This window comes from Nematolebias whitei, chromosome 8 (genome assembly GCF_014905685.2).
Source record: "Nematolebias whitei isolate Nwh7 chromosome 8, NemWhi1, whole genome shotgun sequence".
NCBI classification, from domain to species: Eukaryota; Metazoa; Chordata; class Actinopteri; order Cyprinodontiformes; family Rivulidae; genus Nematolebias; species Nematolebias whitei.
This window is the reverse complement of record NC_056505.1, coordinates 18491267-18518943: the sequence shown is the minus strand read 5'-3', so window position 1 is coordinate 18518943 and position 27677 is coordinate 18491267. Positions and strand designations below refer to the sequence as shown.

The 27677-nt window shown below is 38.1% G+C and overlaps 1 protein-coding gene across 1 annotated transcript; it reads left to right on the top strand.

The window, feature by feature from the left end:
• The first annotated feature begins 447 nt into the window (after positions 1-447).
• Positions 448-25366, top strand: unc5ca (unc-5 netrin receptor Ca). The gene is made up of 9 exons (XM_037680073.1): positions 448-621; positions 2247-2382; positions 4043-4130; positions 9064-9232; positions 11874-12107; positions 13795-13944; positions 14041-14205; positions 20397-20575; positions 24162-25366. The coding sequence occupies exons 1-9, from the start codon at positions 448-450 to the stop codon at positions 24322-24324; spliced, it is 1458 nt and encodes a 485-aa protein (XP_037536001.1). The 3' UTR covers positions 24325-25366.
• The last annotated feature ends 2311 nt before the right edge of the window (positions 25367-27677 follow it).

The window sequence follows — 27677 nt, the reverse complement described above, 5'->3', positions numbered from 1 at the left end:
AAAAGATACTGTGTGATTAGCAAAAGTACTTTTGATAAAGCATACTATTTTCTTTTTAATCCACACACTCCCACTGTTTCCCTGCTGTCGACCTCCCTGTGTGCAGCAGCCATGACTAGTCCTTCATCCAGGTCATGCCCTTTTGTATTCCACTATCATACTGGCCTCAGATACCTTATCAGTAACCTCGCCTGGCCTCATCTTACTCCCCCTGCTCCAGCTCGCTGATCTTCCATGCAGCTATGGATTGCACTTGTAATACTGAGATTATATGATGTTTACCTTTAGCTTTCAATCCTCCTCAGACCCCAGTTACTCTAAGTCTGTCTGCTTTACAGTCTATTTGTTTCTTATTTATAGGATTATTTGACACTTTCTTTCTTTCTGCCGATTGTCTTTTTAGCCGATCTTCTGACAGCCCCTCCTGATTTGACAAACGCTGCAGCGATGTATCGTGGTCCAGTTTATGCTCTCCACGATGTCTCCGATAAAATCCCAATGACCAACTCTCCTCTCTTGGATCCTCTTCCTAACTTGAAGATCAAAGTCTACAACTCATCAGGTCTGGTCACACCGCAGGATGACCTCGGCGGAGATTTTACTTCGAAATTATCTCCTAAGGTAATGGTACATTTGCATTCACTTCAGTTGCTGATAAATGCAATCATCTCGCCTCGTTTTAGCCAAAAGTAGAATGTGTACAGAATCAAATCGAAGGAAGTGTGCTTACGCTGCGAGAGCACAGCTGGGACTAAAATGTGCAACTATTTCTAGTCAAAGACAAAACCAAACACTATTAGTATACATGCAGCTCAGTGCCCCAGTTTCCTCCTGCTCTGTCAACTACATGGGCTGCATACGAGAGCAACTTGTCACAAACACAGATGAAACCACTCAGTTTCATCACAGTACCTGACCTTAGGCAGTACACGAGCTGAGCTTCTCATCTCTAAATAAGATGTACTTTTGGATGATTTTTTTTGCTTAAGCTGTTTTTTTAACCGTTACTTCTACACTTGTTGTATTTGGCCTCACCTCAGAAAACTAAGGATATGTTTTCCAAAAGTAGTTTTCTGTTCTCATCACAGTAATTTGTGTGGTTTACAGTAGTCCCTCAATTGTCACGGGGGATCTGTACTCTTAAGACCCGCTGTAAGTGAAAAACCACAAAGTAGGAATAGTATAAAAAATAGTAAGTAGTAGTTTATTTTATTATATATATATATATATATATATATATATATATATATATATATAAAGGCATTTTAAACCATTCCCATACTCTTGCAATATCTTAAACAATATTTCTAAACTGTAAACGCTCTAAAAGAGCACAGAATGCCATTATTTCTCTCTCTCTGCCTCCTCTGCTCGTTGCCACCTGCAAGCGCCCTTGGCCACGCCCACTTCTCCGCTCTGCACGGTGAACAGCTGATCAGCTGTAGCAGGAAGTTTATCCTGCAGTCTGGGCTGCACAAAGGTGCAACAGATGCTAAATAATTTAAAATAATTTATTTAAAATAAAAATTCCATGCCGATTGTGTGGCTCATCTATCAATCAGCCAAGTGTGTGTCATGTCCCATCTTATTTTGAAAAACTGCGATGGAGCGAGTCCACGATAAATGAACCGCGAAGTAGCGAGGGACTACTGTATACCATTTACATCCCCCAGCCAAGAGTTAATTAATGACATTTAATTGATATACCAGTTGTATTTTGCTCTTTGAATGACTTAGTTTGAACAAATAATTTATTCTGACCGAACTGACCTCTTACACAGATGCAAATTTTCCATGACCTGACAAAATAAATAAATAAAAATCTGTATAATTTGTTGAATACTTTGAAATTATAGTGCATTGTAGATGATAAGATACCCTGCGCTGAGCATGAAAAGCCTGCAGCAATCTTTACATCTAAAAGGAAGACACTACACAAACAAAGGTTTCTCTGCATCCATGAACTTTCATTAGAGTTCATTGCTAAATGATCTGAAATTGCTCTTCAAGAAGGATTTCTTTTTTTCCATTCTGATCTACATCTCTTCTATGCATGTTTACGTCATTAGGGTCATAAGGCTTTCATAAAGTATGGCTGCAGCTCACTTTATTCATTCTGTCTTTTGTCATAGGTCTATCTGAAGAAAGGTTACTAGTTGATTTAATATCTGCTGAACACTTCTTATTGTACATGGTGCTGTCACTTTCATTCTACATCCTTTCATGTACAGTACTTTCATCCCCAGATTGTTCAGTCTCTGTTGGACAACAGCGACACCATGAACCTTCGCAACCAGAGCTTGGCCCGGACTCGAGATCCTTCCTGTACAGCTCACGGATCTTTCAACAGCCAGGGGGGACACCTCATCGTTCCCAACTCAGGTTATTTTGTTAGAGCTTATAACTTCTTATATAATTTTGTTCTGATTGGTTGCCAGCAGTTTTATCATGTTGTTTAAGATTTCATATAACTTTGAAATGGTAAAAATACCTGAACTGTCAACAATTTTAATATTATTATTATTTTTTTGGTAACTTTTTTATAAGTTAAATACATCTTAAAACCACATTGAAGCAAATAAAAAAAAATGTGCATATATTTATTATTTCTTTAAAAACCTAAAATCAGATTTAAAGGCTTTAGGTAATGTGTCAACTATAAGACTGTTGTCTTATTTGAGCTTTCTATATCAAGGAGCTGCTATTGTCTTTGTAGCTAAAGTATTCTGCGTCATTATGCAAACACCGAGACTGCTAAGGATTAAAAAAAAATAAAGGTTGCTGACGCCCCAGCCTGGCGAGACATTTAAAAATGTATTCAAACGCAATCATCTCTAAGTGACAGAGACTTTAACTAGTTACTCTTCTTGAACTGAATAAGATGGTGTGACCAAAAGTTTTTTGTTTGTGTGTTTAAATAAGTGCTTAATTTCATCCAAATTACATCAAGGGATTTGCTGGTAGTTCTTGCAGCGTATCGTTTCTGCAATCAGAAAAGAAGACTGCAACTTTGGCATGTGTGGGTGGCATGCCAGGAAATAGACTGCTGGCTACATGAAACAAAAGAGATAAACAGTAGTTTTTTTTCATTTGACATTTAAAAAGAGAACAAGTATGTTGGAATCATCTGACAAATGATTTAAACTGTAGCTGTCTTTCCAAATCAAAATGGTCCTTGAGTGGTGTAAATGATCTTGAGATCCAGTTTAATGTGCAGAAAGTATTTTATAAGAAGCAGTGAAGAACCTCCAGTGTGTGAGCAGTGCTTGCATATTCGTACTCTATGTCTCTGCTGGTATTTATAACTTAAATACTACCTTGAAAAGTTTGCGAACCAGTGATGAATAGTGAACTTAGTAGTTTGTAGGTATTGGTGTGAATTTAAATCACCATCATTCCAGTGTCTCTAGGAATGCAGTAAAACCAATACTGAACAGGAAGTGGACACTTGAAATGTACAGTGACTCTTAGCTTACTTGTCAGTCCACATTAAACCTTGAATTAGTGGGGTAAAAAGGATGATCAAAGAACAGCCAAGTCGAAGCTCAGATTTGAACCCAACCAAATTGGTATGAAACATAAAAGAATAGTTTTAATCATTCATTGAATGGTGAAGATCTTCACAAAGACATCCACATGGAGTTATTTGATTATTATTTTTCTCCTCAATGAGCACTGTTTCAAAAAGAATCCAAGGTTTGCTTAAATATATATCTGTAATATAATTTTCAATAAGAAGATGGGCTCTTTATGTTCATTAAGCTTATAAGTTACATTTTCAAAGTAGCAAACAGACAACTGGCTGAAATAAAGCAGTTCCCAAAATCTACAAAACATTTCATCTATTTGTTCCCTTGATTATTTGTTCAAGAGAAGGTTGTACACTGGATGCCTTTAAGAGGATTGCTTTAAAATGAACCATAATGATAACGTGGTCATTGGTTGCATGTTTAAGATCTCAGCTGTGCATAGTGAAATTAACAAATATTCCTTATAATTACTTTTCCCAACGTTCCCCCCTTTCTTTTCCTCCTCTGTGTAGGTGTGAGCTTGTTGGTCCCAGCAGGTGCTGTTCCTCAGGGAAGAGTGTATGAAATGCATGTGACTGTGCACAGGAAAGACAGCTTAAGGTAAGCTTTTCCTTTATTTTCCCCATTTTAGACTGTCTGTTTCGTGTATGCGAGAGATGTCTTCCACAGTGTGATGCTGCTTAAAGAAGCAGGAGCTGAATTATTTATTATTCACTGTATCGCCACATACTCCGTCTTTGTGTGGCTCATTCAGCAGAGGTCACTTAATACTACAACATCAAGCACTAATATCAGAATTAGAATTACACTGAGCAGATTAACATTGGGAAAATGACACATCCATAATTGTGTGATTAACATCATAATCTGTTCCGTAATCCACAAAATTAATTCACATTTCAATCAGTTTTTCACTGTTTACAGCCAGTACACTTTGGCCAAATATAAAGTACTTGTTGTTTCATGTTTTTAAATGTTTGAACATAATTTTAACTAAAGCGCCTCAACTGATTGGCATTTACTTTGTGGGATGTTTAGGAGTCAAAGAATAATTATTAGGCTTTTAAAGCAAATACATTGAGATCTGTCTCTGCACAATAACTAAAAGATTAGTGGCCAGTTTGGGGATTATTGTAATCCTATTACTTGCATTATAATTTTTTCTCATAAATTCTGTACAGGGTTGAGGTAGAACTCTGTTTTGTGCACAAAAGGCAAATAGGATGATTTTTTTTAAATGTTCTAATTAAGAGATATTTCTATGAGAATGACTAGAAACATGATATTTCATCCTGCTTATTTACTTATTTTTCCCATTAAACTGAACTGGGCTAAAAGCATCTATGTGGCTTGGAGTAATTAAGAAAATATATCTGTGTGCAACAAACATTATAGGATTTGTAGCACTTTGCAAGAGACACAGTCTGACACACTCTGAGCCATGTTTTCTGTCCCATGCATTTCATTCTGGCTTTTTCCCAATCAATGGCGATCAATAGCAATTACACCCCACGTTACTCGCAACAGTATTTCTAAGAGTCAAATGTCTCCTGTGTCCTCTGTCTTTATTTCACTCAATAACTGGCAAGCAAAATTTACAAAGTTAGAGATGTTGACTTACCTTAGCTTGGCAATCCAGAAATTTGTGCTTTAGGAATGAATTCAAGGAACCACATTCACAACTCTTACACTTACGGTCTTTTAGTGTTTTATAATAAATGTATAGCATACAGGCTGTGACCAGTCTATAAACTCTATCTGTGCCAATTGAGATATAGTGACTAAATGTGTTCTAGCGCAATAAGGCCACTGGATAATCACCATTTTTTTGTATTTTAAAAGTTTAAAATCTAGTATTAGGTTTAAATTTACTGATAGCTGACAAGCACTAAATAATGAATACTAATGGAATTCAATCTACATAGTCTCACATGTTTCACAGGAGATGAAGATCGAGATGAGATGAGATCGAAGCTTATTTTTCTTTACTGTAACATAGAGCCCATTAGATAGTGAGTGCTTCAGGTTCTAAAGCTCAGATGTACCATAAAAGCAAAAGAGTGTGTGAACATTTCTTTCTTCTTTTGTGCTGTGGACTACTGACTTCAGCTGGTGTTGACTAGACCAATTGTTTTTCATATGAAGTTTAGTGGCTCTGAGTTCTTCTGTTCTTTCCCCCTTATTTGTAGAGGTAATCTGACATGTTGTCAAACTTTGTGTTGAAAAGTCTGCACTTGCAGTTCATCACATTTTCTTTTTTATTTATTGCTGTTGTTGGATTTTTCAGTTTTGTGACTATGATGTTTTATTAGGGGTCCAAGTCAGCCGAGGCTGGGGAACACAGCTGCAATGCATGAGTCCCCGAGGCTCAATGGGATTAATCTGTATAAATAAACGTTGAATGAATGAAACAAGCAGAGCAAAACATGGAACCCGGTTGAAACTGTTGCATAATTTTTATTTATATATTTTTATTTTTATTCCATAAATAAAAGTCATGCTGCAGCCCAAACTGCAAGGAGTATTAAAATGTTTACATGGTAGTACCTATGGCCTGCAGGAGTATGGCAGAGAAATATACATGTTCACCTGTAGAGGGTGCTATAATTTGGAAGCTCATACCTCAAGGATAATAGTTCACAAGTGAAATGGGCGTGGCCTACAGCATATCAAAGAAAAAAAAAATCTCAAAATCAAAAACTTCAAAAATCTTCTTCTCCAAGAGCTTAAACTTGGACCCCTCTCTTGCTTTTTTTTTTTTTTTTTTCAACAAAGATCAGCAAGGGAAGAAATACAGAATTGTTCTATATACCATCCCAGATCAAAGAGGGGACATTGGAAATAGCCTCCATCCGTTTGTCCAAGCATGTTGTGAGCTTATAACTTGACTTGTAAAGCAAGCAATGTACTGACTTCCATTTTGATTTCAAGCTGCATCTAGATGTGAGAAAGTAAGAAAGGCCCTTTCAAAATTGGGTTGCTATATCAAAATTCAATCCAGAAAATCACTCAGCTCAAAAACTACAAGAGCTCACTATTCAAATTCTTCAGCGTCATAGTATATAGGTGAGCCACGTGTTGCTGTTGGTGGAGGGGGTGAGATTTAAAGCTTGTGAACACACTTAAAATGTCTTTTTTTTTTTTTTTTTGTGAAAGCATTACCCAGTTATAGCACATATGTTCCAGGAAACCGTTCCAGCTACTAGATTACCATAGTGCTCAGTATGAACTGGAAGTTTCCCCTTTAAAATGGGAGACTCTCCAATGGTCGTGGAGAACAGCAGACCTAAATGTATGTATGTGTGCTTCAAGGTGAAGGTTTATGGATTGACTCTGTGCCCCTTTTTGTTTGCTCTGGTCATTAACAGACTAACAGGAATCCCCGTGGTCTATAATGTTTGCAGACAATATTGTGATCTGTGGTTAGAACAGGGAACAAGTGGAAGAGACCTTAAAGAGGTGGAGGTACGCACTTGAAAGAAGAGGAATGATAGTCAGCTGTTGTAAGACAGAGTCCATGTGTGTGAATGAGAGGGAGGCTGGTGGAACAGTGAGGCTACAAGGAGCAGAGGCCACAAAGGTGCAGGACTTCAAGTACTTCAACTGTCCAGGAAAACGGGGGGTGTGATGAAGAGTTGAAGAAGCAAGTCCAGGCAGGATGGAGTGGATGGAGAAAGATTTCAGGTGTGATTTGTGACAAATGGGTGTCAGCAAAGGTCAAAAGAAGAAAAAAAATACAAAGTATAACATGACCAGTGAGACTGACAAAAAGACGAGATAAATAACTGGAAGTGACAGAGCTGAAGATGTTGAGGTTCTCCTTAGGAGTGACAAGGATGGAGAAGATTTAGAAAGAGATCAGCAGAGATACAGCACAGTTTGAAGGGCTGGGAGATAAAGTTAGAGAGGCCAGACTGACATGGTTTGGACATATTCATTGGAGGGACAGTGGGTATATTGGTAGAAGGATGTTAGAAATGCAGCTGCCAGGAAAAAGACAAAGAGGAGATATATGGATGCAGTTAGAAAGGACATGGAGGGAGTTGGTGTGAGGACAGAGGGTGCAGAGGACAGAGTGAGATCGAGAGGGATGACTTGCTGTGAAGACTAATGAAAATGTAAATGCTTATAGAAGAAAGATAATTAAGGCTTTGTAAAAAAAAAAAAAAAAAAGCTGCTGAGACATATGTCCTTATTAAGACCTTATATTTTCTCCTCATCAAATTTCAAGTCTGTGATACACAAGGTTGAATGAGTTCTGCAGATTAGATTAGTCAGGGTCGAAATACATCAAGTAGCTCAGACCCCAGTAATTGCTCACAGTTCTAGTTTTGTTTGTCTGAATTTTTTTAACTTGGTCCATTCTTCCCAGTTTCAACATGTTAAAGGGAAGCTGGCCTGCACTAAAGTGCCAGATGGTAAAACCTGTAGACAGAAACCTGTTGCACATCATATCAGACAAAGATGAACAATTTTAGAAAACTGCAGCACATTAATTACAATGAAATCACAAAAAGCCTCACATTTTTCATAAGTCTTGCTAATTTGAGAGCCATGATGAAATCCTAACTTAAACACATTTTCCTTTTTGACTTTTAACTCAGTTTGGGAGTGGTGGTGCAGAGGTTAGAGAAGGTGGGCCTGTGGTCGGAAGATCGCTGGTTCAGCTCCCAGTACCGACAACATCAAAACGTGGGTGGGATAGGTGAAGCGCCCCACCTGCCTCTACCCTCAATTACCCCACTCTGGGCCCTTGAGCAAGGCCCTTAACGCCCACCATCTGCTCCTCCGTGTACTCTATAGCAGAGGGTTGTGGTAGCTCGGTGGTCTGTGGTTGCATCAGGAAGGGCATCCGGCGTAAAAATAATTGCCACGTCTTTGTGCGACTTAGTTCACTGTGGTGACCCCTGATGAAGGGAGCAGCCGAAGGAAGAAAAACAAAAACACCAGTTTAATGTGTTGGCTTTTATTGTTCTTTTTGTTTGCTTGTTGCTTTGTATGTTTTTTGTTTTTTTGGACTTAGTAGTTTTTTTCCTTAGGTTTGAAATTTTACGTATTTTAATTCAGCTTTTTATTTCATTTATGTTTTACTTTTGTCATGTGTACATCATTTTGCCCAATGATGGTGTTATAAAAGTGCTCTATAAATAAAGTTGCAATATATTGTATTTTATAAAAAAGACAATTCTTATAAGTTAAAAGACTTAATTCTTGTAAGAAAGACAAAGCAAAAATAAAGGATATGTTGAGAAAATGTCATCACTACATTTTAATAGTTGCAGATGATCTGCTATGGCACATTGTGAGTGTGAGTTCTGGATGAAGAGGATTTTGAATGAAATCACAACTTTCTTAATTGGGATATTTATCTACACTGTCTTATTCTACACAAATCATTGTTAGTTGCAGTATTTGAACAGTGCTCTATCACAGCACTGCATTTAATAAATGAAACTCACTACAACTGGTGGCAAACAGCGCATCCTTCCTCCGTCTTTGATCGTTGCACCTCAGCGTTATCTATCTTCCCCAGACCCCCGGTAGAAGACATTCAGACAGTTCTCAGCCCGGTGGTGAGTTGTGGGCCTCCAGGAGCCCTGCTGACCAGACCAGTGATCCTCACTATTCACCACTGTGCAGACAATGTGCAGGAAGACTGGCTTATACAGCTCAAGAATCAACTGGCCATGGGAGAATGGGAGGTGAGTGTTCAGCAAGGGTATCTGGTATGTTCGTGTGAGCTGGGTATGTTTAACATTATTCGACCGAACTGTAATATACAGACAAAACATGGGTTTATTGTGTTGCAAATATGTTCTTTAATTAAATTTATTATAATGCCCATTTGTATAAACAGACACATGCAGACAAAGATTTCATATACAAGAAAGTGTGTAAGTTATTGCCCAGCTGCACCCGTCCTCATCTGAATTTATTAACATGTGGCCATAAATACAGACGGCTTATGTACACAGGCATGCACACATTGAAGAATAATCTAAATTACACAGATATTCTGTGTATGCGGGCAAGAAGTGGGGAGAAAATGAAGAAAAGAAGAGAAAATGTGGTAAACACAAAGTGCCTACAGGCTAGCAGACATGCAGGGGGTTGAAGACTCCTATCAGAGGCAATTTGTTATGCTCTTGCTATCATTTTCTCCTTTCATCTCTCCTTATATTTCTCTCCATCCTTTTTTTCTCTAGCCCTTCTTTTCCCTCTTCCTGTGTCTCTCAGCATGAAGTCTCTACCTCAGCAATCCATTTCATGTGTGCGTGACAGCAGTCGCATGTATGAATGCATGTGTGTATCGTTGTGTGCGTGGGTGTGGGTGATAAGGCTGTCTTGCAGCATCGCTGTGTCAACAAGGCTCCCGTATGCTGTCTTCTGTTGCTTATCACAGCTCAACACAATGTCTCTGCACAATTAGTCATGCATAAGATTTGGTGTGAGCATGTCCTTGTGTGTGCACGTATGAGAAAGAGAGAGAATGATGGAGAGAAAGAGAGAGGGAGATGCTCAGAAGGGTTTCGAGTGAATAAAGATGAGAGAAATGAAAAGTGGAATTTCATCACGAAGTCGATTTGTTTTTCTCTCATTGCCGTAGAACGTTCATTTCCCATCAGAAAGTTTCCCCCTCCTAAAACAGCCAGTGGGAGGTAATTGAATTCCCCTCGTATCAGGGAGGAGCAGCCACAGTTGTGATTACCAGTAATAACAGATTCAGACCATATTGCTTTCCTACCTCTTTGTATTGATTCAGCTCATCTCTAGGAACAAAACTCGTCGTGAACTGTGACTCAGAACTCAATATTTTTTATCACACATGTGCATGTAGAACATTGATTCCACAGTGCGTTGGCATCTGCGGGCGCGGACACATAATTACTCTCACACAGACAGCTGAAGATGCAGTAGGCAGATAACAAGAACCCAATGATGCTGTGCATCCCCATAGAGTTAAAAAGGTGGTATGGCTTTATTATAACTTGGGCGTTTTCAGAGTCTGTGAAAATGACAAGAACAACCTCCAGAAGATTATCATACAAGATTGGGCAAGGTTCACCAACAAGAGCACCAAACAAGTGACATCATGTCCTAATATATATATATTAATTTACCATAAGATATATATGTATGTATGTATGAGTTTACATTTTATTGTCAGGGCAGGTTCACAATCTGTTGAACTAAAGCTTTCTGCTAGAATTTAATAGACTTTGTTCATGGTTTCAGCACAAAGAAAGAAACTGTCCATATGACCTGACTGAAAATTATTGGATTGTATACCTGGATTATTGAGCATGGACTTTGTTGACTTTGTTCATTGTTTTCAATGAATAATTCAGCTCTTTTAAATTAGGGTTTTATGAAGGCCATGCTATATAGCAGCAGCTACATGCACTCCGCCATCTTTAGGATGACTGTACAGACATATTCTCATTGTATCTCGGTGCATTGATAATAAAGCTGATTTTGATGAAAAATGTATGAATCACCAACATCTTACCTGTCTTTCCTTCCAGTTACTTCAGTTTGGAGAAGTAGAGTTTTTAAAAGACTGACAAGCTAAAAGCTTCAAACTAGCCATAAGCTAATTGGTCTGGTCAAATTAAAATTGTTTTATTTATTTTCCAAAACTGAGGTTGTTTTAAAGAGTCTTTAACAACAGGTAAGATATTCATTGTTCACAACCTTTCCACAGAACCACCCTCCAAAAGATTTAAACAATCAATTTCACTGTTTGCATTAAATTTAGAGGTGTTCTATGTTAAAATTTAAAACTAATGCTGTATTTTGTATTTATTGTGTTTCTACAAAACTTAAAACATGAGTTGTTTAGTGACTCAAAAAGGGTCTACTTTATTTGAATGCATCTGGCGTAAATCACAGTTATGTTAACTCACTGGGTGTTTACATTAAAGGCTCCATGTGCAAATCAAGTTGTGCTATTTTAATGAATGTGGCTCAGAGCCTGTGAAAACACAAATAAAGCCAGCATCCAAATAACATCCAGGTTTAAATAATGAATGTTTGTATGGACAAATAAAGCACAGTCCCAAATAAAGTTGAGCAAACAGGAACTGGACCGTGGATCAGTTTGTTCACTTTTTTTTTTTTTTAATCAACAAAACTTGGTTCTTTTGTAGTCAATATTTGGTTGAATGTTTAATTAGGGAAATGCAGTTTTTTTTTTCTCTACAGAAAACTATGATTCACATCTGTCTCATAACTAGTTTGACAAAACTGAAGCCAGATTAATTACTTAATATACATATATACATTCAAAATGACATTTTATAAAAATGTTTGAATTTGTGTGTGTGTGTTTGTATCCAACAGGACGTGGTTGTAGTGGGAGAGGAGAACTTCACCACGCCCTGCTATGTGCAGATGAACTCAGAGGCATGTCATATTCTGACGGAGACGCTGGGGACTTACTGCTTGGCGGGCCAATCGATTGGCAAAGCAGCCGCCAAGAGGCTCAAGCTGGCTGTCTTTGGGCCCGTCTCGTGCACAACTTTGGATTATCACATCAGGATTTATTGCCTGGATGACACTCAAGATGCACTTAAGGTAAAGTCTAAAAAAAAATGTGAATATGAGCATAAATTTGCCTGCCATACACACTGCGATACTGTTGTGGGCAAAACTTTGAAAAGTTTTTCTGCTGCCTTGAAAAGAGTGTTTCTGCATCCTTTAGTCCTGTGAGAGATTTAGTTTTGTTTGTATCACTCATAATAATATTCTCGCCTGATCATTTGCATTTGAAGTAGGATCTTTTAGAGCTTGAACAAGGATGGGTTGTATAAAGTCATACATCGCAGTATCTTCACCTCTAGTCTTATGCTGATGTGCTGAGAAGCGGTAAACAAAACAGGGTCAAGCAATGTCAGCGCAGAGATGCATTAGAATTTCAACAAATTCAAAGCACTGGAGGGACCATCTGATACGGCAGATTAACATTGGTAATTTATTCTTGCGGTGATAAGTCAGTGCAACTGTGCACACAATCACATGAACATCAACGTGCACTCGGCTTCACCAGTTCGAGCAAACAGTTGTAGCTGGAAATGGAAGTTCAAAGGTGGACTTTTAATGATTAAAAACTTGGTGTGGGATGACTGAAGTTGAGTTTTCTACATCTGATTTGAAGGGGAAAAAAGCTTCTTTAAACTTGTACTATTTGTTTTAATATGCTTTTATTTAGTCATTTTTGTGAGAGTTTTATCCGTATGTTGCCTTTAATGCACGTTGGTGTTTCTGATGGTTTATTGTAATAAAAGATTCCCCTTGGTCAGGTTTAAGTGGCTGAATTGGCGTCATTTATTTAGTAGAATGTGTAAAAATCATAGGATGGTGTAAACAAAATGTCATTTAAACATTTGCAGGACACGTCAAAGTACACTGCTTTTTCTTTGGTATGGAACTGGAAAATGCATCAGATGCTGTGCATTATTTATAACAACTTGTTTGTTTCAACTCTTCAAAATGAAAATGCCAAGATGTATCAAAAAAAATAAAATAAATGAAATTGGTGCGAGCTTTTAGTTCCAGCCATTTATTTATTTTTTATTATAAAGCATTATTAACGGTTGTGGTTGTGGTGGGGATATGATTATGGACATTTTGCAGTTTGTAATTTACTGCTTTAGTGAAAGCACATTTTTAATGCATGAACATTTATGTAAATTAACCAAACAAACTTGAGCTTCCTGGTCACTGCAGAAACCTCAGCACATTCATGTGTTAGTTTTATCCAGCAGTTCAAGATGCAAGTTGGTCATTGGATCCTCTCTGTGCTGAAGGGCTCTAATATTAGAATTTATTTACACTTTGAGTTATTATCAGAATGTAAATTAGAACAAGAACGAGAACTGGCAGAACAAGAACCATTTAGCAGGAACAGCAGGGACTGTTTGTGTTTATAGTTTCACCCCTAAGCTGAAGGTTTGTTTATCCAAGTATAAAATACAAAGGTCGTAAAATGAAGATGAGTGACACATTAATATTCAAAAAAATATTCTCCTTAGTGTGTGGTTTTAGTTTAGCTCAGAGGAGGTTTGCTGCAATCCAAGAGGTCTGATCAGATCTCGGCAACATTTTCTGTGTTTCAACAATATTTTATTCATAATTATACAAACTTAAGACTCAGTGGAATGACGTTTACGTAAAGAAATTGTTCAGGGAGCAAAATTAAGTGAAGACAAACATGCAGAGGAAATTCAAATGTTCCTCTCTCCTGCTTTGGTGTTCTGTGTAGGAGGTTCTTCAGATGGAGACCCAAATGGGAGGGAAGCTTCTGGACGAACCAAAAACTCTGAATTTCAAAGACAGCACGCATAATCTGAGACTGTCCATCCACGATGTGCCACACACACACTGGAAGAGCAAACTCATCGCAAAATATCAGGTGCTGAGACCCACCGACACACTCAGACCCACGCCACGCAGCACACACGGCGGATAGAACTGGACCTGAAAATGTCTTTATTCATCTACTCCTTAGGAGATCCCATTCTACCAGGTGTGGAGTGGCAGCCAGAGGACTCTTCACTGCACTTTTACCTTGGAGAGACTGAGCTCAGCCATCACGGAGATCAGCTGCAAGCTGTGTGTGAGGCAGGTAGAAGGAGAAGGACAAATTTTTCAGCTCAGCGGCACGTTGGAGGAGGTAAAAACACAAAAACACTCAAACTCTGTAAGACAATGCTGATATTAACAATGACTTTTACCTCGTAACGTGTCCGTTCCAGTATGAAAAGCTCTTAAAAGTTATTTTTTGTTTGTTTCCCCTGTCAGTCAGTCAGAGTCCTGCTATGGTTCTGTGACTTTATTCAATCATTCAAACACCAGCTGGAGGTCACACAGCACCACAGGAATAACTCCTGTTTGATTGTATTTGGTTGTGTAACCACAAAGCCACATAAAGTGTGTATTTGTGTTTCTGTTAGTGTGTGAGCAGCTTTATTTCATGATGATTAGGGCTAACAACTCAAACTTCAGACTTGTTGAAAACTTCTATTCTTAAACCTTGTACAATCAAAGACGTAGGCAGGCTTTTTTTTTTTTTTTTTTTTTTTTTTTTACATGGAACATGTTTTTTTTCTTTGCCTAATTAAAGAGCAAAATGAAAATGATGGTCAAAAATGTTTTACTATTAATGAACTGTTTTTGTAAGCCAAGACTCTCGAGCGGCCTTTGATTTGTTTATTAGGCCACATGTTCAGATCTTTGATATATTTGTGGTAAGTTAATTCTCACTGGTATCTGTTTGGCTCAAGGCTACGCACACATTTTATTATATTATCTTACCTTTGAAATTACCCTACTTTTCTGTCTTTCTTTTATCTTTAAATATTAGTTACACATCTGTACAACTTGCACATTCTGCCACCTACTGAGTGTCTAATGGAGTCCAGCAAGTTTTACATCAAAGCAGATATTTGTTATCTCTTGTTGTTCAAATAGACCAATGAAGTGAACATTAATGTGTTCTCAAAAGTCTGCATACGAGAACTATGTGATACAAGAGCACAAAGGAGCCCAAGCCTCCATGGGGCCCTAAGCAAAATCTGGTTTGGGGCCCTCTATTTCTGCTAATAATGTGGATTACTGCATTCAGCAGTCCGATGATCAGATCATTCACTCACCTAACATAAACACATTGAAACTCTACAAAATAAATAAATAAATAAATAAACACCAGCAATGTATTTTACAGCAAAAGTGTAATCTGGTTTATTATCTTTGGTTCCAAAGAACTGCAACAGTAATGTTCAAAAATAATTTGTAATGCAAGATCAACAACACACAGATAAAAATAACTTAGATGCATAAAAATGCATTAAATTGCTCAAAAACAGACAAAATTAAACAAAAAAAATTAATATCAAGGTCATAAATAATGTAAATGAACAATTACTTGAAACCATGCAAAATGGTTTAAAAATAAATTTAAAGTAGAATAACTAGTTATTAAAACTATGTAAATGTATGCAAAAATATGCAAAAGCTGAATTTAAAATATTAAATAGAATCATATAGAAAACATTACTTAAAAAAATAAAATAAAATCCTCTTAGGGGGCCCTCTAGTGGCCCAGGGGCCCTAAGCAGCCAATAGTTTGCTTATGTCATTGGACCGGCCCTGTAGAGGAGCATCTAAATGATTATTGAAAATGATTGTTGTGAATAAACAATGGCTATGCAGCATTGAGTTCTTTTGTCTCAGTGGTGCAGTGGGTGTGTGCTGCCGATGCACAGGCAGAAGATCTTAGTTTCAAATCTTGACAGGTTTTTTTCTATGTGGAGTTTGTATGTTTTTCCTGCACATGTGTGGGTTTCCTCTAGTATGCAGCCCAAAAACATGCAGGTTAGTGAATCTCGATTGTTCTTAGGTGTGTATGTGCTGTGTGTAGGCTGCACACCTGCCTGTTGATTGAGTGAGAGAGTGAGTGAGTCATTGATTCTGATGGTGGCTGAAGTCTCTTCCTCTTAGATCGGTCATTCTCTTGAGTTTCACACTCGAGTCCAGCAGGTCCATTAGGTAAGGGTAACTCAGTGCCAGCAATATCAGCAGAAGTGATGGAGGCACTGGTGCACAGATGTAGGAGTCATGATAAGGTGTAGCAGCTGTGGTAAAACAGTACTGGTAGTGGTGGAGGTGCAGCTGGAGCCAGTATTTTCAAATGTGAACATGATTTTCCACTGGAAAGTCTGTTCCATCAATTTGAATTCAATTCAATTTATTTATATAATTCCAAGTCATAACAGAAGTCATCTCAAGACACTGAACAGAAACATTCAATTCAATTCAATCCAATTTGCAATACAATACAACTTTATATATAAAGCACTTTTAAAAACAACACCAATGGTCAAAGTGCTGTACAGTAACGCATGCAAGCATAAAAACTATCAAATCAATTGAAAACATAAAAGTAATGAACTGTTAAAATCATAAAAACAACAACCAATAAAAACAGTAAAACAACTTAAAAACAGTAAAACGAACATTTCAAGCGGAGTTAAAGCAAAAGAGAAAAAAAAAGTGTCTTCAGAGAAGATTTCAAAACAGGAAGTGAGAGTGAGAGTTTAGGAGCAGCGACTGAGAACGCTCGGTCACCTCTCAGCCTCCTGTTGGTCTTTGGAACAACCAGCAGCAGCTGATCAGCTGATCAGCTGACATGAGAGAGCGTGAGGGAACGGACAGCTGGAGCAGGTCGGACAGATACTGTGGGGCGAGGCCATGAAGACATTTGAAAACAAATAAAATAACCTTAAAATGAATCCAGAAACAAACAGGGAGCCAGTGTAGTGATTCTAAAACTGGGGTGATGTGCTCTCGTTTTCTGGTACCAGTAAAAAGATGAGCAGCTGCATTCTGAACCAGCTGAAGTCGAGTCAGTAATGACTGGCTCAGACCAGCATAAAGGACATTACAGTAGGGGCTCCCAAACTTTTCCATGCCATGGCCCCCCAAACATCATTAGCTTCTGACCGAGGCCTCACTCGCAAACCCACAAACAATGCTACAAAATATGTAAAACTGTTTAAATTTTTATTCACTATATTCAATTAATTATTACGGCTGCTGAGCATAAAAATGTAAACTAACATGTTTTAAACACTGTATTATATTCCCGCTGAAAAAAAAACAACTTTTCAACAAACTGCCATCAGTGTGCTAATGATCCATTGTTAGGCTGATGGTCCTCCTTGAATATGTGAGCAACTGGTTTTGGTTGTCAGCAGCAAACTGGTTGATCCACTGCGAGAGGGTGCTATTTATAAGACTGAGCTGAATACAGCACCTCAGACTGAGGAAGTCTTTCGGATGAAAGATGAAACGTTTCTACAATTTGTTTATTTATTTATTTTTATGAATGTTCAAAGGACCAGATTTAACTTTTTTTAGATTTTCAACAAACTCTTAACCAGAAGAACAAAACAAAATAGATCTAACCTCTCTCTCAAGCATTTTTATCTGGAAATTACAGATAGCGATAGACCTAGTGGGAAAAATTTTATTATTACATTTTTTTTATTTTTTGTTGTTTTTTAATATCTTCCTCTCTCAGAGCTGGGGGTGGGGGTGGGGGGGGGGGTAGCTCCTCCTGGTGGCTCTTACTTTGAAAAACACTTCTAATAAAAGCATGGATTAAAATCTCAAAATGGTGTCATGACAGAAACGGTTTAACCTTGGCCAGTTGTCTCAAGTGATAAAAACTAGACTTGGTCACTGATTTAATCTGTGCATCCAGTTTAAAATCATTGTGCAGCCTCACACCCAGGTTAGTCACTGTCTCAGTGAGATGTTTTGTTAAAGGACTCATGTCAGCATGAACTTTGGAACCATCACTGGGCTTAAACAACAAGACCTCGGTCTATTCCTCATTAAAAAGTAAAATGTTCTGTGACATCATGCTCTGACTTCTGCCATACATTCCAGGAGTCGGTTCATAGAGTATTGTTTATCTTGTTTAATGGCACATACATTTGGCTGTCATCAGCATAAAAATGAAAAGTAACTCCATGTTTCCGGAGAATATATCCCAGTGGGAGTAAATAAAGGGAAAACAGGATGAAATCTCCCACCCAGACAAGTGAAGTTTATTATTTTTAGTCACACTCATACCGTACATCTATTTTCTTTAGTTAACGTCTGATACCAAATACTATTAATCATCACTAAAGATGTGCAGAATCACACTATAAAAAAACAGGAAGTATGCCTTTTTACAAAAATATGGTTCTCAACATAATGATAAATACAATATTTAGCTAACTGTATATTCCACTGGAAACATCTGTACCTCTAATTAAACTGCAAAATATTTGCCTCAATCAATTGTATTTTAATGGGTAAAACAATTAAGTTTAGCATCATAAGAAACAAAGAAAATAAATCATCATACTTATATTATTTGCTATGTTTTAAATAAAACTTTGGAAATCTTTAACCTTCTAGTGCTATAGGGAAAAAAAAAGACTTTAAATCAGATTTAAAGCATTTATCTTTTCAGCTCGGACTTTGAAATGTCCCTCTGCATCAGTCATCCAGTGTCAGCTGTAAAGTGGGGCTAAGTAGGCACAGTAAATAGTTCTTATTCACATCAGTGGTGGCAGTTGTCGTTTCCCTCTGCCAAGACACATTCATTAGTCTGCAGCCTCCTTTCAGCTCTGGGGTGGCAGAATAATGTGAAGGTTCAGAAAGAATTGGAGATCGACAGCAAGAGCAAAGTGTGTGCTCGACAGCAGATCTCTGGGTTTGCTTCACTCATATTGATCAGGAGTTTCTGGGTTGGTCAGAGCAAACACAAGTCTTTACCTAAAGGATGCATGCATCAGAAATACAATCAGTTAAACAGCTAGATGAACATATGCTGTCAAATATGTGTGCATTTTAAAAGTTTCGTAGGTTTATTGTCCACAATACAAGAGGTGTTCAGTTCAAATGTGGGATCAAAGAAAGATCAAGTCAGAATTTTAAAGTTCAACCAAGTCATTGGGATAAAGAGATGTCTTAATGTTTGATAGGAACCATACAGGGTGTTTTCTCCATCGCTTTGCTTCTTTCACATACAAATAATATCAATAAATATTAAGTTGTTTGGGCAGCACGGTGGCGCAACTGGTAGAGCTGCTGCCTCTCAGCGAGCAGGTCCTTGGTTCAAAACCCGGTCCAGGGGCCTTCTGGGTGGAGTTTGCATGTTCTCTCCGTGCATGCGTGGGTTTTCTCCGCGTACTCCGGTTTCCTCCCACCGTCCAAAAACATGCATGTTAGGCTGATTGGTAACTCTAAATTGTCCCTAGGTGTGAGTGAGAAAGTGAATGGTTGTTTGTCTCGTTTGTCTCTATGTGGCCCTGTGATGGACTTGCGACCTGTCCAGGGTGTACCCCGCCCCTCGCACAGTGATTGCTGGACATGGGCACCAGCGACCCCCGTGACCCAAAATGGAATAAACGGGTAAAGATAATGGATGGATGGATGGATTAAGTTGTTTCAGTCGGGCAGTGTTTTATCGCTCCCTGAGTCTGGGGACATTTTTATGTCAAATCAAACTCTCAGTTCGCTGCTGGACATTCAATAAATCATCCATTAATGATGGTTTGGTCAAATAGGATCAAGTGTGTTTTAAGTTTTGACTTGACTGGGTAGAACTGTCCAAATAAAAAGCTTATTAGAAGCTTTTCATACGAATTATCGATAAACATGTTTTATTTCTTTCATCCAGGTTGGATGAGAATGTTCAACCTTCTTTTCCTGTTTTGGCTTTTTAGACACAGACGTAACAGTTTTCCTTCTCTTGAGGTTTTGTTTTCTAAGGTTTGTGTGTCTTCACCTCGCTGTAGGTTGGCCCACCAACTACGCTGTACAGTATAACATGGCAAAGCCCAGAAAAACATGCACACTTTTAAATGGAGAAAGCATGTACGGTTGAAACAATGCATCTTCCATTAAAATTTTAGTTGATGTGTGTCCTAAAAAAAATTAACTTGTGTCCAGATCTGGACCTGGAGCCTCATGTATCAGTGAGTGTGCAGTTTTACTACTGTATGTTTGTGTAGGGACAAAACCAGAAAAGTGCATGTGCACAGAAATATTTAGATTTATCAAACCGTGCAAAAGATTGCATGAAGGTAAGCACATTCTCACAATAGGTCAGAAGTGTATATTTGTGCACATTTTCATGAAGTATTTATTTCAATACATCCACTTATATGTGAGGAAACTGTAACCTTTCTGGTGTTAATACATGTGGCACCAGTACTATACTATTTAGCATAGCTCAAAAACTGCTTTTCTTTCTATTACCTTTTTAAAACTTTGTCTCAACTACTTGTTTTCTGTTCTTTCCAGGAGGTCCAGTGTATAGACACTTCTCTAATGGACCCTGCAAGTAATATCACAACCTTACTGGGGCCTAATGCCTTTCGAATTCCATTATCCATCAGACAGAAGTTGTGTGGCAGTTTAGACGCACCACAGACTCGAGGCAATGACTGGAGGATGCTGGCCCATAAACTCAACCTGGACAGGTAACTCTCGTCTTCTTTGTTTGTTTGTTTGTTTGTTTACCTTTGACTCAATTTAAATCATAAACACATATTTGAATGTAAATGCTGCATGTCTTGACTGATGACCCAGAGTGCAATTCTGTTGACTTTTAGGCCTGTCACGATAACACATTTTGCTGGACGATTAATTGTCTCTGAAATTATTACGATTAACGATAATATTGTTTGAAATTTGACAATAATTAGTAATTATTGTTAAATTTAAGAAGAAATGTTTAATTTGTTTTGCATGTAGTACCTTTTTCGACCACCGGATGGCAGTATAAGACTGTTTGAACCGAAGGATGGATAGTCAGGGAGCGAGTAGTGTGTCTCTAAGAAAAATGGTAGGGAGTTCCCTTGACATGAAATGAGCTGTCTTGCTTTGGTTCTCAAAATGGTGGAAGCTCGGTGCAGTTTGAGCTCTTAAGCATAGCATTTTTCACACAAAGCTTTTAATAAAAAATCAGTAACAAGTTCTCAGCTTCTTTTTGCAGAGAAACAACTTTTTACACAAAGGCACGGGTTTCAACCGTGAATTTTGGAGCGTCGACAAGAAGGCGGTTTTCCCCCCCGAGGTCGGCCTGTTAGCTTAGCTCGTAGCTTAGCTTCTCAGCTTAGATTCTCAGCTTAGCTGCTTTTAATGATCCAAAAACGTGATTTTGAATGGTTAAAATGGATTTTAAAGAGAAAAGAGAAAGGGAGGGGTCAGTGAAGAGCACCGGAGTTGAGCCTTTTATCATCTAGTGTGTTCAGTAGAAAGAGAGAGACTTAAAGAAACGATAAAGCCGATAAATGAAAACGAGGTCGATAATTTTCATTTATCATGCGATTAATTGATTTATTGTTTATTGCGACAGGCCTATTGATACGTTTTCTTTGGACTCTATTAAACAGCTGCATACATACATGGTACAAAGAAAAAAATCAATAGAAATGAATTTACAATCATTGTGCTGATGGTGTTTTAGCACAATTTTTAAAAGAATCTGGTCACGTGTTTCAAACATACAGTACGTCGCCATCATAAATCAACAATGAAAACTAAATATGTTTATCAAAAAACAAAGTGTTTGTTGATTTTCTGCCTCCGATTGGACGCACAACCATAACAATCCCAGGTTTGCCATGCACAGATGTTTGTCTTGATGATTCAGTCTAGTGGTTAATTTAGTTGCTGCTTTCCAAGCCAGATATTGAGAGGATAATTAGGCACAAGTGCACATCGTTGTCCCAACAGGCAGCCGGCTCACGATGCAGCCGGTTGATGTGGGCACCGACTATTTCTGATCAGCGGGTGAACTGGTTGCAAAATTGTTGTTTACGTCCATATTTTCTACTAAAAAGTTTGCTTCAAAATAAGCATAATAGCATGCTATTACAAGGAAACACCATTGTCTTTGTTCTGTTCTTGTAAATGTCACGTTGTATCAGGGACCTCACAACAGGATGCACGCTTAGCCGCCATGTTGCATAACGTGCTCGTTGTTCATGGATAAGAATCAAATTGTCTTTATTAGATGGTTTGAGTGAAAGAATATGTGAAAGAAAATGTCACATTTTCTGTAGGACAAAAGTGGCTGAAAGGAGTAGAACAGTGGTGGTATGTGTCTCTGCTTCCATTTGAACAGCACTAAAATGTGCCAACCTTACAATCACAGGATTCACAGAACAGACAGTCTCATTTTTATCCCCATGATACTGAAATCTGATGGCTTTTACTCTTCAAAGCAGCAATGAGATCTTTGTCACAGACGGATCAGTGTCAGATTTTTCTTCTGCTATCAATGTGGTTTTGACTCTTGACAGCTGTGGCAATCCCCCAGTGAGCTGTTGGCATATTTCTGTGTTTAATGTAATTTCAAAGTGTCTTCTCTTCTTATTTGTTTCAAATGGTTTAGATAGAACATACATAATGGCAAATTCTTTAAAGAAGTTTTACCTGCCATGGTTGATTAAAAAAAATGTTTTAAAAAATCTGGTAATCATACTGTTGATATTTTGTTTTGTTGGATTAAAGTTAAGAAAAGCAGGTGCCTTGTTAGAATAAAAATGTGTACAACGTAACACAGACCAGTGACCAGTGGTCATTTCGTATGTTGCGGGAGTTTCAGAGAAACAGATGTTTATTTTCTAAACACAACGTCCCAGTGGCTAACAAACCACAAAATGCATTACGGTAAAGACTGGTTCATCCCAAAGATCCAGTCCCCCGGCACAAACAGAGTAATACTGTGTATGCTGTTCAGTGTCAGGAGGGCTGTGATCAGTCTTACATCGGGGAAACAAAACAGCCACTGGCCAAAAGGATGGCCCAGCACAGAAGATCAACATCATCAGGCCAGGACTCTGAGGTCTACACTCATCTCCAGGCCAGCGGTCACTCTTTCAGGGATGAAGATTTTCACATCCTGGACAGAGAGGAACAATGGTTTGAGAGAGGAGTAAAGGAGGCCATCTTTGTGAAAAGAAACTGTCCATCATTAAACAGGGGCGGAGCCTCCGTGTTCACCTGTCTCCCTCTTACAATGCTGTTAGTGCTAGTATCACTCAGCCCTCTTTGAATAGCAAGCAGCCATCAGGGTGCTAATAATTGTTTGTTAGGTTGATGGTCCTCCTTTGAAGAATTAGTTTTGGCTGTCACCAGCAAACTGGTGGATCCACTATGAGAAGGTGCTATTTATAAGACTGAGTTTGTTGCAGCTCCTCAGACTGAAGGAAGTCTTTTGGATGAAAAGACGAAACGTTTCAACAAGTTTTTATTTTTTGTTTGTTTGTTTTTATCCGTCCAGAGGACCTGGCTTAACTTAGTTAGATTTTTCTACCTAGATTATTGAGCATGCGTCAAGATGTATAAAACATGTTTTATATGACATTTATAAATGGTAAAATTCATGTTGTAATTGTGCTAAAACTTAAAGGGATTACCGGCAGTTGAGATATTTAGAAGTGGCTATTTATGAAAGGATTGCGACTCTATAGTATCCTACATGTTGAAGAAAGCTTTTAGAACAACCTCAGTTTTGAAGTTATGATTTAACTTTGACCTGACTGATCAGAAAACCAAGGTCCAAAAGAACCAGACTGTTATTGTATTGAAGCAACATATAAAACAGTCAAAAAAAAGAATGACTGATGAATGGCATTCAATGAGATATCAATGGCAGAATTAGCACGTATAGCAGATGTGTTCGAAGCAGATGGCCACTTGTCCTGAGCTTGGTTCAGCTGGAGGATTCTTCCTGTTATGACTGAGTTTTTCCTTTCCACTGTTGCCTTTGTGCTTGCTCAGGATGGGAGACTGCGATGAAATGAAGACGGTGCAGTCTGCTGGCTTCCTTCCTTAGATAGATAACTTTACCAATTGGCATTTATAATGTACTGTATGTGAATGTTTCTGTTCAGTGCCCTGCGAAAACATCTGTTGTGACTTGGCACCATATAAATAAACTGAACTGAATTGAAAAAATATCCGACACTTCCACAGAAACCTCCTTAAAAAGAGACTTTGATTTTCAGCATCTACCATTTTTCACTTTGTCTTCTTTCTTGACCGTTTATTTTGCAGATACTTGAATTACTTTGCCACCAAGTCAAGCCCAACAGGTGTGATCCTGGATCTGTGGGAGGCCCAGCACTTCCCTGACGGCGATCTAAACGAACTGGCTGCTGTTTTAGAAGAAATGGGTCGCCATGACGGCAGCCTTGCCTCGATGACATCAGAACACTGACAAAGCGCCGTATTTAAAATGGCAACGGCAAAACTCCGGAGATAATTACATGTGAATTCTCTATGGTTGATACCGCAGCTCGGGCTGAATGAACCAATTAGACGCAAGTAAATGAAAAGGTGTCACCATGGTAACGGAGCACTGTTTAAATACCACGATAATCACGTCGACATGGTAAAAGGAATAACAAGCGCTCAACCTGGTGCTGGACCTCGTTTGTGAGTATTTGAGAGATGTGACCACCGGAGAGATAGCCTTACTACGGTAATAAGGAATAAAGAAAACATACACACGCCTAAAGAAGAGGAAAAAAATAACCTGTTTTCTATAGTAGCACCAGGATTTCTTTTTCTTGCTGTTACTTTAATACCAAACAAAGCAGCAGAGGCATGAAAAGAAGATAAACAGAAACTGACCTTGAAAACATCTATAGACATGGAAAAAGGAAGAGAAGGTAAACTAATTACGAGCAGGGGAAGGTAGATTAGAGATGCACAACGACTGAGCTCGACTCTTTAAAAAGACGAGAGCAAACACAGAGAGCAGGTAAACTGATTACAGAAGGGAGGGAGGACAGAAATGTATGATGATGGAAGTGGCAGCAGGTGACCATCTGGATGGAGAGCAGATGATGAGAGGGGAGACGGAGGAGTCCCTCTTTTTCTTGTGAACCTTGGCTGTACGTGTTTGTCGGTACAGTTCGTCGCCTTTATATCGTTTCTTAGGGAACGCTCTATGTATTCTGCTGTCCATATGTGTGGATTGTCTCCTGCTACAGAATGACCTTACTGTATTGTAAGTCCTGACCAGAAACAAGCCAGATCCCACAGGGTTCTCCTTTTGACTGAAATTTTAAGTGCAGTTTGTATTTTGTTGAAGATGAAAGCCGTTTTAAAACACTTTCAGATCATCTAGCTTATATAAAGTGGCGAAGGCAAAATAACTGTTTTTAAAAAAAATCCATTCCAAAGATTCTTACTCAGATGGATACAAGTAAAATTTATTATCACCATGAATAGAGTAGCATGATCGCGACAGACAAGGGACATATCTATTTACAAAAATGAGGTTAACACTTAAAAATCATTGTTTCAGAGTTGTTCATTTTATTTATTTATTTAAATTCCCTTGAGCTTAAACTCAGGTGTCATCATACAACCAAACAGCAGTAATTGTGGTGAATATGATGTACTGCAGTCTGTCTGCTGGACTGTGGAGGCTCGTTTCTGTGCAGGATTAGATGTCCTAACTCTGAGAATCACTTTTTTTATCCGCTTATATACAAAGTAACAGTATTATACCTTAGTGAATTAAAGAAAAAACACTTTTTCATTTATAATCACCACATGTAATAACGCTTTCAGTGTCTGGTGGTCACAGGATGCAAGACACATTTTCAGACTGTGATTTTTCCGGTCAATGGCGCCATCTAGTGGCCTTTGAAGATTTAAAGCAAGAAATCAACTTTTTTTTATTTTCTTTTGTCATCTGAAAAGTGTAAATACATGCTTATAATATTTATACTAACGAAATTGTACCACCATTTTTTGTTTATTGATTATTCATTGTTTTTTTTTTAAATAATGTTAATGTGTTTTGAGTTTGAACCACATCAATCGGTGCCCCCTAATTTTTAAACTCCTGCAGCCAACAATCCAACACGTGACTTATTTGTAGGAAGAGTTTGAGATTTGTGCTACTATCTGACATGACTAAATTGGCCTGTTTAAAAGTTTAAAGAGAACAAAGCGCAACTGGGCTGGCTATTATTAAATGTTTGCATTTACTCAAGTTAGTGTTATGAAAATCTTACAGATCCAGATCTGTTGGCGCATTCATATTTTTCATAATATAAAAGGACAACATGGACGTTCATGTCTAGGGCGATGCATGTAAGCTATTCACGAATCACGTGGGAAGATGCCATTTGTGTTTCAACATGAAGAGATTCTGTTAAATAAATAAATAATAAAAGACGGAGGTTGAGCTGAAGAACAGTACTAAAGGTCAGATGTTTACCTGGACACGACAGGTTTCATCGTTTGGTCGTCCACACCGGAGGAAACACTCAGACATTGATTTTTCCCATTGATTTTCTTTCCTTGTTTAGTCTGTGAGGAATGTGCAACCACAAGATCCGGACCTTTGGTACAGGTGTAAAACCAGAGGCAGATGATGCAGACGCCTCGAGGTGGTTCTGTTTGGATTTGAAAGAATCCCGAGAAGACCAAGTGTAGATGAGAGACGATGTTTTAAAATGTAGTTTCTAATGTTTAGTTTGAGGAGGTCAAAAGAAAACTTTTACCAGGATAAAAGCCAAACAATCGAGTCAACTGTTCCATAACTTTCAGAGTACACGTGAAACATAAACCCCATCTTTGATACGGTCTCATCCCAAACATCAAGCTGACTCACACAAGAGCTATTCTAACCGATCAACGACAACAACTTCACATGAAAATGACGTCAAAGTTTACAGCCCACCAGCAGAAGAAACACGTTGTCCGTGCTGTTAGAGGAAGTTTTCTAATAAGACATCTAGGCCTCCTGAGAGTGATCCTTCGTGATGTAAAAATGAAGAGAAGTTAAAATATAAAAAGTATGTACAAATATTTTTATCTACGGTATGTACAGTTGTGTACTGTTGACTATATTTGGCAAAATTCAGAATTGAAAAAGAGCAGTACAGTTAGATAATAGTTTGTATGTTCAAGTTTATTTGTACTTTTCCCTGTTTTGTAAAAGCGGTTTCTACTATGCAAACTTGGCATTGGTTATCATAGAGGTCTGTAACTAGATCAGTCTTTGAAAGTGCATTTTAATTTTATTCTCATACGAGTGGTTTGATTTGATTAGTGTGGGATAGTAATGGTCCATTTTTCGCTAACTCTGGCACGCTTCGGGAGTCTTGCTTAATCTTGCTGACTGCTTGCCTCTCTATCTCCTCTAATTATTTTCTGTACAAAGTGTAAGAAAGAATTTTTAAGACAATTAATAAATTATATTTATATGCAATCGTAAAAATGTGTTGTTAAGTGGTGGCTTTTTTTTTAAATGATGGTGGTTTAAGGGTTTACAAAAAGCTGTTACATGAACTACTGTGATATTTTTGACTCGAGTTGCTTTACGACAGCAGAAATCCACTTTAAATCTAACAAAAACTCCACTTTTACTCAGCGAAGAAAGGGCTCGACATGTTTGTTTTTTTTACTTTTTGATAAAAGCTCTCCAATTTTGTTGTTTAGTAAAACTTCCAAACACAAAAACTTGGAACACCTTCCTTCTTTGAATGATGTCTTGTTGAAAACAAAGGCTTGCTGATGAAATGTTTTCACATTGACAAGTTCCCCTTC

What these genes read in the sequence shown, in the direction of transcription:
- unc5ca (XM_037680073.1), top strand. Translation starts at nt 448, where the DNA reads ATGTATCGTGGTCCAGTTTATGCTCTCCACGATGTCTCCGATAAAATC. An exon ending in TGGCCATGGGAGAATGGGAG is followed by an intron (nt 9,233 to 11,873) that starts GTGAGTGTTCAG and finishes TGTATCCAACAG; the next exon opens with GACGTGGTTGTAGTGGGAGA. An exon ending in AACTCATCGCAAAATATCAG is followed by an intron (nt 13,945 to 14,040) that starts GTGCTGAGACCC and finishes TCTACTCCTTAG; the next exon opens with GAGATCCCATTCTACCAGGT.